General features: G+C 40.7%; 1 protein-coding gene across 2 annotated transcripts in view; it reads right to left on the minus strand.

Moving 5' to 3' along the window:
- LOC126356844 (mitochondrial intermediate peptidase) overlaps positions 1-15,164 on the minus strand; it is a 136,013-nt gene that overhangs the window by 48,797 nt on the left and 72,052 nt on the right. For both annotated transcript variants that reach the window (XM_050007401.1, XM_050007402.1), the window contains 3 exons: positions 14,250-14,516; positions 13,857-14,045; positions 861-1,002 (listed from right to left, as the gene is read on the minus strand). In XM_050007401.1, the coding sequence (XP_049863358.1) occupies positions 861-1,002; positions 13,857-14,045; positions 14,250-14,516 (598 nt within the window). The remainder of the gene's footprint in view (positions 1-860; positions 1,003-13,856; positions 14,046-14,249; positions 14,517-15,164) is intronic.

Genomic DNA, 15,164 nt, shown 5'->3' on the forward strand with positions numbered 1-15,164 from the left:
GTCGAATCCAACAGATGCAAAATTAATAAATGAAATATGATGATGAGCTTTATAGTCTTAATAGTTGGTACCAACTTCCAACTATAATAATAATAATAATAATAATAATAATAATAATAACAAACAATAATAATAATGCCATGTTGCTCAAAGGCCTTGTGCAAGTCTTTGAATTGAACACCACTTTGGCAACTAACCTACTCCAATGATCCTGTAGAGGAAAGAAAACTTGCAGTTTAAAAGTGGAATCTGAAAAATGTGTTGCTCCTAATGAAAGCTAACCTCACTGAAAGGTGAAGGCTCAGTTAAAGGCAAACTGAAATATTCCATACCCCACCCAGAAACTGAGCCATGGCCTTCCAGTTTTCAGCCACGGTCTTTACCACTAGACCAATATGCCTGACAATTATCGGAAGAATTTATGGAGCACCCCCATCCTTGTTCTTGTTTAAAAAAAGAAGAACGATAAAAAAGATAAATAAGAAGAAGAAGAAGAAGAAGAAGAAGAAGAGCTTAAATGGTTTACATACTCTTCTACTGGGCACCAACAAACAACTGTTATTTGTTGTTAAATCCTCCTGTTGCAACCTCCTTTCAATAATTAGCACACAGTGCCAGATAACAGTTTGGCATACTATGGAAAAGCTACTTAAATCATTGTTTACAAGCAATGAACTGAGTAAAATAATTTAAAACCTCATTTTGGAAGTAGAAAATGTTAATGCACTCAATGTAAATTACAAAACAGGGGAACACATTTAGGTAGTACACATTTCAGACATAAAACAAAACTTGTTTACTGTCTTCACTCATCAAAATACGTAAGATTATATAAGATTATATGCTGTTATTAAACTTACTTGTGACAGAGGATCTTCTTCACATTTCATTCTCATCATAGTATGGAAATCAGCTGCTGCTCTATCCCACAACTGTTCAGTTAAAATGTCCAAAAACTCATTTACAACACTGGGCATTTCAACAATGCTAGCTTTAAGGGCCCTAGAACACAAAACAACAGTGGTATTTAAAAATAAATTAAATAAAATGATTACTTTTTATCTAAATGCATCACAAAACATGTAAAAGTTATATAAACGAGAAAGCACTGGTAGATAGATACAATAAAAAAACACACAAAAACACACACAAATTTCAAGCTTTCGCAACCCAAGGTTGCTTCACCAGGAAAGAGGGAAGGAGAGGGAAAGATGAAAGGTTGTGGGTCTGCCTGTGTCTGTATATGTGCGGATGGATATATTTTTCATCTTTCCTTCTCCTCCCCTCTTTCCTGATGAAGCAACCCCTCTTTCCTGATGAAGCAACCTTGGGTTGCGAAAGCTTGAAATTTGTGCGTGTGTTTTTTATTGTGTCTATCTACCAGCACTTTCTCGTTTGGTAAATTACAGCATCTTTGTTTTTTATATATATTTTTCCGCGTGGAATGTTTACCTTTCACTGAAAGGTATTGATGTCTGTTGAGTAATTTTTTTTTTCTTTTGACACACTTCTCATACTTTGTATACATGTATGGCCATGTTCTAACGATTTATATTTTCCTAAGTCCTAAAAGACTTGTCAAGAAGACAGATTAATCTGTTGAAACCTGTCATGCGCAATAAAATATTTCAGCTGACTACTGAATACAGTTTTGGAAAAAAAAAAATTAAAGAGTTCTCGAACCGTCATCAAGTGACAACAGTTGTTGGGGCAATTGGCAATATTGTATTCAGAATGAAGTTTCTTCCACATATATGTCATTCCAGCATAACCAATTCTGAAGAATTATGGTTATACAACGATGGTGTACAATGGAAGGATGTGTTCAAAGGCTTTTCTTCTTCTTCTTCTTCTTCTTCTTTAATCAATGCTGCCATTCCTCCAATGTGTTAATGGTTGCTAATCAACAGGAAAATTGCAAGTGAGGTTTCCACTCAGCTGCTGATTTTCTGTTTATGTAATGATGAGACTGCAGAAAAAGCATGTCTAGGATAGTTTCAGAGTTAAGCCATCAGTTTGAGTAATATTAACTTTTTGGTTCTTTGTGATAGCCCTCTTTGGTATTTGCTAATTCTGAGTCCTCTTTGGCATTTGCTTATTCTGACTATCAAAGTTTTTGTTCACTCTTGGAATGAGACATGTACGATCATCATGTCTGACACTGTAGCTTTCAAAGACCTTATAACATTTTAAGGCTTTTGATACTGTTGCTGGCTTTTCCATATTAATAGCATGCATTTTTTCTGCATTTGAATTCTTCTGCTTTCATGAATATTTTAATAGCACAAAAAATTCTGAATTTCTTTTCCAATTGTACTCTGTGTCACTATTCAATATATGTCCTTTTTAGTTCTCCTCAGGGTTTTAGAGAAAAATTAACTACCTTTTGATGTTCATGGACTTTCTTTTGATGTCCGTGAATATTATTTTCTATGTTTCCCATAGTTTTTTGTTTCTTTTTCCCATTAAAAACTGCATGGTTGGTTGAAATGATGTTATTCAAGAGACACTTGATACAAGGATTTTTTAAACTAAGATTACACCTTCACTTCTTTGTAACCAAATGTTAAAACTTTGTTTCTTAATTCATTGGCAACTTTTCCTACTACTACATCTACTGATTACTTTATAGCTTTTTAAATATATAACCCTTTGTTATTACCATCTGACTTCATAGATGTTAATTGGTTATTTTTGTTTAGTACAAAATTCAACGTTTTTTTCATTTAATAAACTGTAATTGAAAAACTGCACTTACTTTGCTTGTTTATTTACAACATGCTCCATTACACATATTTGTAATACTGAATGTATGTATTGTGTGTGTGTGTGTGTGTGTGTGTGTGTGTGTGTGTGTGTGTGTGTGTCTTGCTGGCCAAATATTAACAGTGAAAATGTTTGCCACCACCAGTGTTTGGACTGCCTTACCACCAGATCAAGCACCACTGCACAAGTGTCCATTACCGACCTCAGCTGTGGAGGCAGATAATACTGGAGTTTGCAATATTTTATTCTATAGTATTTCATTCAGGAAAAGTGTATACCTGGAAGATCATAAAAAAGAAAGAAGGAAGATTAGGGTTTAACATGGAGTTGTCAATGACGTGACAAATGACTGTGTTAACGATGGGAAGAAAAACAATCACACCCTTTACAAAGGAACCATCCTATCATTAGCCTTAAGCACATTATGAAAATAACGTCCTAAATCTGACCTGCCACCTCCCAAAACCAGTCCAGTGTCTTAACTACTGTGCCACCTTTCTAGGTAAAATTCATAGGATAACGATCCTACTCGATAGCTTCCGTATTCATTTGACTGTCATTTGACTGGCAAATTGCTGTGCTGGTTGTAAATATAATATTATTTGATCAAAAGTATCCAGACATACTAAAGTAATGAAGAATTCACCATTAGATGTCGCTATAAGTGGACCTGTCAATATAAAAGGAAGGGGGGGGGGGGGGGGGGGATATTGTGTGGTCAGTAGAGAAGCTGTGAAAGTAGAATCAGCCAATCAAGATTGTTTGGCGACTGAGCGTGGACTACGCACTAGATGCCAGCTGAGTAGTAAAGCCATGAGGGACATTTCAACCCTTCTAAAGTCACCGACTCAACTGCTGGTGATGTGATTGTAAAGTGTAAATGCCAAAGAATAATCATAGTTACACTAAAATCAAATACTAACAAAGAGCTAGAGGGGCTGGCCAGTACTTACCTCAGCTTAGTACAGCCAATAGATACACAAAAAACAACCGAAAATTTACGTTCCTAGCTTTCGGAATAAATGTTCCTTCATCAGGGAGGAGAGAGGGGAAAGAAAGGGAAGAAGGGAAAGTGGATTTAGTTACTCACAACCCAGGCTATGAAGCAACAGGGAAAGGAAAACAGGGAGAGTAGCAAGGATGGAGGCATGGTTGTCAGAGGGAAGCCTAAGATATTCTACTGTAAGTATTGCGCCAGCTTCAAACCAAAGAGGATGCATACAGAAGTAAAGAGGTATATAGAAGTATATACTTTATACTATATTATACTATACACCTCTTTACTTAGGAACGTACATTTTCGGTTGTTTTTTGTGTATCTATCGGCTGTATTGAACTGAGGTAAGTACTGGCCAGCCCTTCTATCTCTTTGTTAGTATTTGTTTCACATCTTTATATGAGATTTTCCATTAATTATTTACACTAAAATCAGGTAGACTTCACATACTGACAGACAGTGACCATGGAGTATCAGTGCAGAGGGTGGTTGTAAGAAGTCACATACAATCAGTGGAAGGGACCACTCGTGAGTTCACAAGTGCTACTGGCAGTTCAGCTAGCTCGACGATTGAGCATAGGGATTTAACAAGAATCTGGCACAACACGCAAGCAGCTCTGCATAAGCCACAAGTTTCTGTAATCAATGCTAAGTAACACTTGAGATGGTGTAGAAAGTGAGGCCCCTGAAGAGTGGATAACTGGAAATGAGTCATTGCATTGACGAATTACACTGTAACCTGTAGCAATACAATGGAAGAGTTTGGGATTGGCAAGTGCCTGGAGAATATTACCTGGTGCCAAGTCTAATGCCAACAGTGAAGTATGAAGCAGATGGTGTTTTCCTTGGTTAGGGTATTTTCCCCTTATTGCCTTAAGATGATGCAAAATTTGGAAGGATATGCTCACATTTTACAGCATTGTGTGCTGCTTACAGTACAGTACAGTACAGAAACAGTTTGGAGATTACTGACTGTATCAGCATGAAAATGACACCCTGTGATGAAGTAGTATCTTTAAGTAAATGGTAAGCAGATGATAACATTCCTGAAACAGACTGGCTTGCCCAGAATACCAACAACCTAACAAATGAAACACCTTTGGGATGTGTTAGAACATTGACTTTGCTCCGTGTCCCAGTGCCCAACATCATTAATTCTCTATTGTCAACCATTCCTCTGGTGACACTCAGAAAGTGTCCTCAGCAGAGTTCATATCACTGTAAAGGTGAAGGGTGGACACATCCCATATTAATGTCCACTAATGCATGTCCAGATATTTTTGATCGGATAGCATATTTTGATTGTTGTGAATATTGTTCTTGTACATCATTTTCCCTGCAGAAGATATTGCTTTCTTTGAGATTACTGAAAGAGATAAAATATTACAGGCTTAAAACATATAGCTGCAGGTATTCCTAAATTTAAAATTCGTTTGTTTAGGTCACTCTACAAACCTACATTGTGAGTTTTATCATATTTAGTCACTAGTTTGTGAAGAGCTCATAATGGCCTTAGATTTGGGTGTGTGTGTGTGTGTGTGTGTGTGTGTGTGTGTGTGTGTGTGTGTGTGTGTGTCGAGGAGGGGAAAGAGGGATGGAGTAGTGCATTGAACAAATTTTGGAAAAATTCTCCCAGTGTTGCAATATATTGCAATGTGTCTGTACTGTCACTTCGTTCACCACACGGATACCAGACAATCTGTGGATATCATGCTTCCATGATATAACAACCCTACAACTGAGACACTGTACACTACATCTGTAAGGGGCAATGGTAGACATTTAATCCATGTTAATATTGCCATATTCCAATTTCCTAAACAGCATCATACTGGCTGAAATATTCTCCACCTTATACCCTAGCATCAAAAATGATTCGTTAGTCCAAGAAACTTTCCTTCCCTTTTCTTTGAGTTTCCTAGTTGCAGTATTTCCAACACTGATAAGTGGGACACAGTCAAAAATAATGATGTTGTAATATTTATTGATGTTTTTCCTATTTCTTCAAGTACAGTTCCATATACCTGAAGAGAAATAAAATGACCAGCTTTGTAAAAATGGTAATGCATGTCAAAACATGACGAAAATGAAAAAATGTAAATGAAACTCATGCTTATCTAAATGCCCTTGATATATGTAAGATGTATATTACAGAGGAAATGTGTGTTCTGTAAACTATACGAACTATGACAAAGTTGGGGAATGGGAACTGGCAGTCAGCAAGAGGGCAGCTAGGAGGAGGAGGAGGAGGAGGAAGAGGAGGAAGAGGAGGAAGAGGAGGAAGAGGAGGAAGAGGAGGAGGAGGAGGAGGAGGAGGTGGTGGTATTCAGACAGTCGTACGTTGCGTACACACAATAGATTTGACCAACTGTCAGGGTTGAGTAGAGAGGAGCCTCTTGTAGCTGTAGGTGTAGGAAACCTCAACAGTTGGGAGGCCTAAGTCAGTTGCAAAGTCAAACAGAAAGAAGAAGGTTCTGCTGTTACGTAATTCACACTGTAGAGGTGTGGGGCAACAGTTGCAGGAAGTGCTGGGGAGCGAGTGCCCGGTCAGCAGCATTGTGAAGCCTAGTGCAGGGTTGGCTCAAGTGACTGACAGCATAGGGGAGTTATGTAGGAATTTTACAGAGGGTGATCAGGTGGTGATAGTGGGTGGAGCAGGGAATGGTCTTGATAGGGACTGGGAATATGATGTAGATGGTGACCTAGTAAAGATAGCTACTAAAACTGGTTGCACTAATGTGAATTTCATGCTACTGTTTTGGCGTCATGATCGGCCTCATCTTAATGCAGCTGTTAGGTGTGTTAACATGGTGCTGGAGAAGGCACTGATGGCAGAGGGCATTGGCCACATTGCAGTGGTGCCAGTTAAGTCTATAAGTAGATCAGGTTTCACTAGGCATGGTCTACACCTCAATAGGTGTGGGAAGGGGAGACTGTCAAAGCTTACAGGCGACAGTGTAGTGGGTGGTGGTGGGATCACTCATGCAAAAATTCCTGTAGTAGTTGGTGTTAGAGCGGCACCTATTTTTAGATTGAAGTCAGCTGATAGGTACACCCACTTAAAGGAAGTCCCCCTAACTAAGCAATCACCTCCAGAGGACGTCATGTTTCCAAGTAGAGAAGGAGATAGCATATTTCATCAATATAAGAGGTACTAGAGATAAAGTTAGTGAACTGCTTACAGATGTTGACTCTGAAATTACTGGTATATTGGAGCACCACTTAAATAATTTGTTAATTCAGAGCCTTCCTTTACCAGGATACAGATTAGCTGGCCGTTTTTCAAGGAGTTCCCTTCAGAGTGGGGGTAATGGCCATGTACATAAAAAAAAAAACAGTATTCTGTTCGAGTCCATAGACATATCACGGCACTCCACTGAACAGATATTTGAATGTTGTGCAGGGATCAAACTACGTGCTCATCAGTCCCTCCGACCTTGGAATAATTAAAACCGATAAAACCTCACACTATAAGAGGGAACTACAATGGCCATAAAATTACAAATTATTGACAGAGAAGGAAGGAAAAAGGCGGAAGAGAGGAGAAAAAGAAAGTGACTAATGATAGGGGCATGAAGGAGGAAGCATACGTAGACAAAATAGATACTCAAGATAAAACAGACCCCATAAAGAAAGGGGTAGGAGCGCAGAGGGTGGGAGTGAACCACAAAGCCCAGTCGAAACCAGCCCAATCGGGGCAAAGGGAGGAGCAAGACAGCCTGCCATAACCTGCACCCACCAACAAGGTTGAAGGTTCCACCCTTAAATAAAGCAATAAGAACCCCCATCACGAAGAAATTGTAAAACGAGATCAGCCACTGAGGCGCTATCAGCTAACGCCAGGGGTAGCGAGTTAGTAAAGCTAAAAGTTTGTTGCAGGGCGGCTAAGTCAGGACAGTCCAGTAATAGGTGAACCACAGTCAACATTGATCCACAACGACAGAGAGGGGGGTACTCACGATGGAGGAGATAACCGTGAGTCAGCCTAGTATAGCCGATGCGGAGCTGGCAAAGGATGACAGAGGCTTTACGAGAGGCCCGTAAGGAGGACCGCCACATAGTTGTAGAATCCTTTATCACCCTGAGCTCATTTGGCAAAGAAAGAGTGTGTCATTCTGCATTCCCAAGTCCCAAAACCTGACGACGTAATGCCGAGCGAAGGTGTATTTCCCAACAGGTGACGAGGGAAGCACTGGCCAATAGCTTGCAAACTGCTCAAGGAGTCACTACAGATAGTGAAGTACAGTCCTGAGAAGAAATGGACATGGTCCAGTGTGCACAAGATGGCTACCAATATTGCAGTAAAAACACTACAGCCATCTTGCAAGGAAAGAAGTTCTGTGTGCCTCGCATAGATGTAAGCATAACCAGTGTGACCAGTAACCAAGGAGCCATCAGCATAAATAACTTCTGAAGCCTGGAATGAACTGAGGAGACAGTAGAATTGGTGGTGAAGGGCCTCAGGAGGGACAGAATCCTTTGAACTGATGGAGAGATCAAGACAGAGCTGTGGCTGAGAAATGCACCACGAAGGGGTATGTGCGTAAGTGGAGAAAAGAGGTGTTAAAGGGAGGTGCTGGAGCTAAGAAAAGAGCAACTGAATGCAGGCAGCCACAGTAAGCCCAAATGGTGGCCACCGCCGCGGGAGGTTGATCTCCATGACTGGATAAAGGAGACCGTAATTAGGGTGCTTTGTGGTGCAGCGAATGTGGAGCGCAAAAGATATCAGCTGTTGTTGGCACAAAACTCACAGCGGTGGAATCCCCGCCTCAGTGAGAAAGCTAATCACGGGGCTAGTCCGGAAGGCACCAGTCACAATCGTACCCCACAATGGTGAATAGGGTCTAGTATCTGCAATGTCGAAGGTGACGCAGAGTCATAGACAGGACTCCTGTAGTCCAAACGAGACAGGACCAGCGCTTTGTACAATCGCAGAAGAATAGAGCGGTCTGCACCCCAGGTGGTATTGCACAGTCATCTAAGAACATTGAGATGTAACCAGCACATTCTCTTCAGCTGGCAAAGAGGAGGGAGCCACGTCAACCAGGTATCGAAGACCAGACCTAAGAAGCAGTGGGTGTCAACCACCTCGAGGGATTGGCCATCGGGGAACAGACACAAGACTTGGCCACTGAAAACTGAAAGCCATGGGAGACAGCCCAAGATTGTGCCTGGTAGATTGCCCCCTGTAGACAGCATTCTGTAGCGCCCATGATGGACCGAAGCTGCTCATGCGGCCAAATCACATCACCGGTAAGGATGGGGTACTGTCCATATAGATGGGGTCAGACTCTGTTGGTTCATTGGCTGAAGGAGGGTAAGACGGCACCACAGGGGGTACCGGAGGGGCCTTGCCCTTGTTCTTGGCAGACTGAAGCGAGGTTGGGCACGAAATTACACTTGGGAATCCTGGCGCCTGTTGGCCACGGATCAAGTGGTCAATGTATTGCTGCAGATGGCCTTTCAGGGGGGTGCCAGGAAGAGGAATCCCAGGAGGGAGTTCCAGTACCAGCAGCTGCTGAAGAAGGGCAGTGCTCCTCCGGCAAGGGGGAGGGGGGCGGACGGGGGGGGGGGGGGGTGTACTTAACAGCCCCACCACATGGACTGGCTACCATACTGGTGACCTAGCAGGAAGGGGGCCAGGGTTGAAGGGGAAAAGGGAGGGGAGGGGGAGAGGAGCCTGCACCATGGAAACTAGATTGGAAGTTCATCCCCAAGTAGCTCACACTGAATGGAAAATGTTGGAAATGGAGGTCAAACCCCAAGTGGACCAAAAACGCCAAAAGGGGATGGAAAGAGCAGACTAAACAATAGCACATACCAAAACAAAGCCAGAAGGATAGCAGGTCGATCTAAAGAAGTCCACCAAGAGGGAAAGGAGGGGGCAGGGAGAAAGGAGCAAGGACAGGGAAGGAGAGGAACAGGGATGCTGATGCAATCTGGAAAAAGGAAGGAGACTGCAATAGCTCGAGGCCCCATGCGCACCACACACGTACCCATAAAAGGGCATTCTGTTAGTAAAAGGGCGTATGGCCTTTCAGAACATGATGCACAAATTTTAATACTAAAAGGCTTTTGTACTCAAACAAATGTCACATATAATTACAAATTATGTAGGAAAGCTAATCCTTCGGTAATAGAGAATTTTTTAAAGCTCGTCAAGGAACAAAAGTGGCAGGATGTTTATAGTGCCGATAACATAGATGACAAATGTAATGCTTCCCTTAACATATTTCTCATGTTCTTTGAGAGTTGCTTTTCATTAGAACGTTCTAAACCAGGTACTAGCAGTATAAGGCACCCTGGGTGGTGGACTAGTGGGATAAGGATAAAACGTAGAACAAAGCAGGAATTATATCAAAATGTTGGAAGTAGCCTATTACAAACAGAATTGTGAAGTGCTTAAAAATATTATTAGGAAGGCAAAGAGTATGTGGTGATGTTACGGTTTGTCTGAACAGGGTAATGAAAGGAGGTCAGAACTCCTGCACAGTGAAGTTACTGATGGATTGGAAAACAGAAAAGGACTGCAAGAAAGAAATGATCAGACCCGAGTTGTGCTTAAAGCTGGTAGAGGCACTGCTTGTACCTCTAACTTCAATAAAGTGATAATAGTAGGCAGTTGTTTCACAAAGGGAAAGCTCACAACAGCAAAAAGGTTAGAGCTAGATGGAATTGGATTACTGATAAATGGGACACGATGGAAACAGTGGGACCTACTTTCTGTCTACCTGCCACAATTTTGGGAATAACACATCTGAGCACCACGCAGCCTCAACTGTATTAGCCAGAGAGAGCTACAGAAGTGTTATCAGTTGTGAATCTGACTCCATTGAATCATACTTTAGCACCCTTGTTAATTCAATCCATAGACAAACTCAATGAACTGGAGGTATGAAATTATAACTATGTTAAACTAGAAAGGAACTGACAGAACTTTAACAAGCAGTGCATAAGAGAACATAGTGACAAAAGTAATCTTGAGCAAGAAGTGGACCAGAGCCAACTCCACCAGCTGCCACTGAATTTGTCACTAGTTTTGCATAAGGATAACCTAGCTTAAGCTGATCCTTGGGACCAGGTCTTATTAAAGTGGAGGGCAACTTAGTGCACCAACCATATCTGATCAAAAATGCACTGAGCAGGAAGTAGATTGCAGCAATGCCAGCAGCTGGCGAGTGCAGGTGTTGTGCTTCATAAAATATATCATCGTTGTTACAACATTGAGAGGCAAGACAGCCCAGTGAGATGTGGAAACAGGTTACACAGCAGTACCTAAGCAGAAGGCGGAACCACAGTTCAGTTCTGTGACAGGGCAGTTCGCTTTGAAACAATGAAAGCTGGATTCGCCATCACACTGGACCAGCACCGGCCCTGGGAAGCAGTCTGCCGGCCATCTACGCAGGGTAGTGGGGTCACTGCTGTTATGTCACCTGCTTGCCACCTGCTGGACAGTGCTGGGGCAGGAGTCACACCATCACTCTCACAGCCGTAGTTGGCTGAGGCCACCAGGACCAAAGTGGCCCCTGACAGAGGCAGCTGCGTCACGAGCTGCTGCGCAGCCAATGTTGCACTTTGTCAGCATTACTAGGGGGCAACACACAGGACGCTGCTGGATGCCTCAGCCACAAACCTGCTTCCTCTATCAAACCATGGCAGGGCGCCATAATACAGCAATTTGGGAACTTCTGATTGTTTGAATAGTATCGTGCGACATTCCTCTGCATCCTCAATCCACCAGCCACCAGATTTTGTACCACTTACAAGTAGCTGGTCATCAATATCTGCCTGTCCTGCACAGAATAATAATCTGGGCAGCCTTTTGTAATACAATGATGGCTCTCTCTCTCTCTCTCTCTCTCTCTCTCTCTCTCTCTCTCTCTCTCTCTCTCTCTCTCTCACACACACACACACACACACACACACACACACACACACACACACACACACACACACTAGTCCTAGTAGAAAAGGTCTCACTTCATAATCTGCCATGAATGATCATATCAGATAATAAATAGCAAAAGATGCATGTTTATGTCATACCAACTGCATGAGCTAAAGTCATGGATGGAAACTTGTTTCCATTATATAGCAAAACTCCTTTCAGCCTAGTTTTCGAGGAGCCAATGAACACACACCCATCTTCAGCTTTCAGTTCAATAGACAGTGACTATCAAAGAATCAACATTGTTGTAGAAAAATAGGTTCTCCTGTTTAGAAAATAAATGTTCAAACTGCTTTTGGTATTCACAAAAAGAACTTACTTTCGTGCAATCCTGCAGGAGGTATCAGTATCAGCTTTTCAGCCTAGCAAATAATTTTGCTTTGCTTTTAGGTAACACAAGATAACAAACCAGATCATTTAAATCCCCCTGTGTTAGAAAGTGAGGTGCATTGGTAATAATTCCTTCCACAAAATCTGGACCATTCTGTTGTAATTCACTGCCATCCACAGTTTCAAAATCTCCAGTCACATTTTTGGTCATCTGCTGGAGACGATCCATGGGGCATTGGTCGAATTGCTGTATAATTAACAGTATGTTTGGACTTTGAATTAATTGCAAAAATATTTGACAAGCACAAGTAGCAGTCTGTTAAAAGTTCTGCCACATTATAGAAACTGCAAAAGGCATATGTCAAGATCCTTTTACCGGCCAGTTAATAATGTTACTCATTTGGTGAAACATGTTTCTGGAGTAGAAAACTTAATCTAATCTATTTTATTGTTAAAATAACATGTGTAAGCTCTTTTAATTTGGGGAGACAAATTTTGCCTCTGTGCTTTTAAAGTGAAATCGACACAAACGCAACAAGTATTGTTTTTATCATTTACACTTTTTTGAGACATGTTCCTCACTCTAAAATGCAATGCTTAAGAAAGCACACTATTATGCAACACTACATTTGTCAGTTCACAGCTGAAGAACACACGAGATTAGCTTCTTTCTTTAAATAAATCTTTTACGTCTCTGGCAATCAAAAAGGACACTTTCTCTCTTTACCAAGTCTTCTTCCTTATCTGTTGTTGCTACAAACGTTCACCTGAGTGGGAAATCCATCGGTGAACATTGTTGGCTTTGCTGAAGTCACATCACCCAAAACAAATATGTCAACTGATGACTGAGCTAAATAAAATCATATTATTTTACTAACTGTGTTTAGCGCTCTATACTAATATACATGATAACAGTTCTTTTTTATATATTACAAAAAGCTGGTGGCTGATGGAACACTTCTGACTTCATTTTCAGATATGGCAGATAAAATAAATATGAATCAACTGAAATTATTTATTTATCATGTCCATTGTTTAACAGTGTAATTAAACTCATCATATGATTTTATTTATTTATTTGTGAGCAATTTTTTGCACTGTATTTCACCTATCTGCTGCTCAATGCCAAATTACTAAACAAAATCCCAGCTAACATCGAAGTTGCGGCCCTATGTGGCTGCTTAGTAGATGTCACCTCAGCCAAACCAACCCAATTCTCATCGATGCCAATATACTACCTGGGATCACAGTCATGTTTCATACTAAACTACAAGCAAGGAAGAAAGCTTAATTTAATATAAACATAAAAAAATCATTAACAATGGAGCATTAGTGCTGCTGATGAGGACAGGGAAGAAAAGTGGTTGCAGCCTTCTAGAAAGAAGAATCCTGCCATTTGTATTTGTGGCTGTGAAAAATTAATCTGGATGATCAGAGATTTTAGATCCACTCCTCCTTAAGATAAGTCCATTTTCTTCACCACTGCTCCACATCAATTGGTACACTTGAATTGTTCATTCTCCTGATTATGATTCTACAAAGGATTATGTGTTGAGTGTGTAAAGGTTGCCTACTTATCAAACTGTATACAAAGAATCTTCAGTGTCATAAGCGACTATTATGATGCACTACTCGTTTTATCGAGAGAAAAATAATTCCATAAATCTCTGCACTACAGGTTTCTTTGTAAGGCAGAAACCAGTTTGACTACATACACAGTTAAGTCAGAATAATATCTACATCAGACCCAAAAAGTTTAAAAAATTATGTTATGATCAATGTAATACATTTTCTCTTGCTACAGTTATACAATACCTATGGCTGTATGTTGGAAATCCACAAAGTTTGGCAAGTTCATGTCGAGCCTTCAACATTTCTTCCAGTAAATATTCTTGGTGTCCATCTGGATAAAGAAATATCCTGTATGCTGCCTCACGTGCAGCTGCATTTGGAGAGTCAGCATAAAGACCAGTCACTAGCACCTGGTCACCATCGATAGTGAATCTGAAGATGAACAAGACACCAAAAAAATTAGACAGTACACAATATAAATGTGTTGCACTGATTTACCTGCATTCACTGCCCTGTTGCCATATATCAATCTGGCAAGAACATTTCTTCCTATTTCTATCATAATAATTATTCTCTGCTGTACACAAATAAAATACATATTTCCACTGACAATATAAATACAAAGAAGTTACTCACAAATGTCTGATGTTCTTTGGCAGAACTTCTTTCGGAATAGCACGGGGGCTTACAGCACCAGCCATAAATCTCTGGCCGAGTTGCAGAATATAGTCATTGAGCTCCACAACACGACACCGGTCACTTTCTGGAAGGTGTATACCACACTGCTCAAAGTCAAAGAGGAACAGTTGTGCTACATGTTCATCCACTGGCGTAGTTTCAAATTTATCCTTGTTTTCTGCAACATTTCTTAGAGCTGAATACAGTTCTCGGTGGGTGTTTAACCTAATAAATAAGCAAGTTACAGTTAAGTTTTACATATACAAGTAAACAAACAAACAAAAATTATATTATTATCCTTGAAGTAAAAATAATGGAATGAACATGAAAAATGAGATTTCACAACATGTTACTGACATACAGCAAATTTGTTCAAATGGCTCTGAGCACTATGGGACTTAACATCTGTGGTCATCAGTCCCCTAGAACCTAGAACTACTTAAACCTAGCTAACCTAAGGACATCACACACATCCAAGCCCGAGGCAGGATTCGAACCTGAGACCGTAGCAGTCGCGCGGTTCCGGACTGCGTGCCTAGAACCACTAGACCACCGCGGCCGGCACAGCAAATTGGAAAGAAAACAATTCTCAAAATGAATTGGACATTTATCACTGTGTCCTTTACAAGTAGTGCGAATAATGCAGCAAATGTGAATCACTTCATCTCAATCCTAGTAGACATGACCACATTTACAAACTCTGTTATATTATTTACTAATATACTCAAGGTTATAATTCTAGGTAAGTACACTTCTCAATTTTTTTTACCATTTGAACACACAGAAAATGACTCATTTCAGTCGGCCTAAGTAACTTCACACAACAGAAAAATGAATGTCATTACAACTTGATTCACTATTCTCTTCAGTACC

This window comes from Schistocerca gregaria, chromosome 1 (assembly GCF_023897955.1).
Source record: "Schistocerca gregaria isolate iqSchGreg1 chromosome 1, iqSchGreg1.2, whole genome shotgun sequence".
Lineage (NCBI taxonomy): Eukaryota > Metazoa > Arthropoda > Insecta > Orthoptera > Acrididae > Schistocerca > Schistocerca gregaria.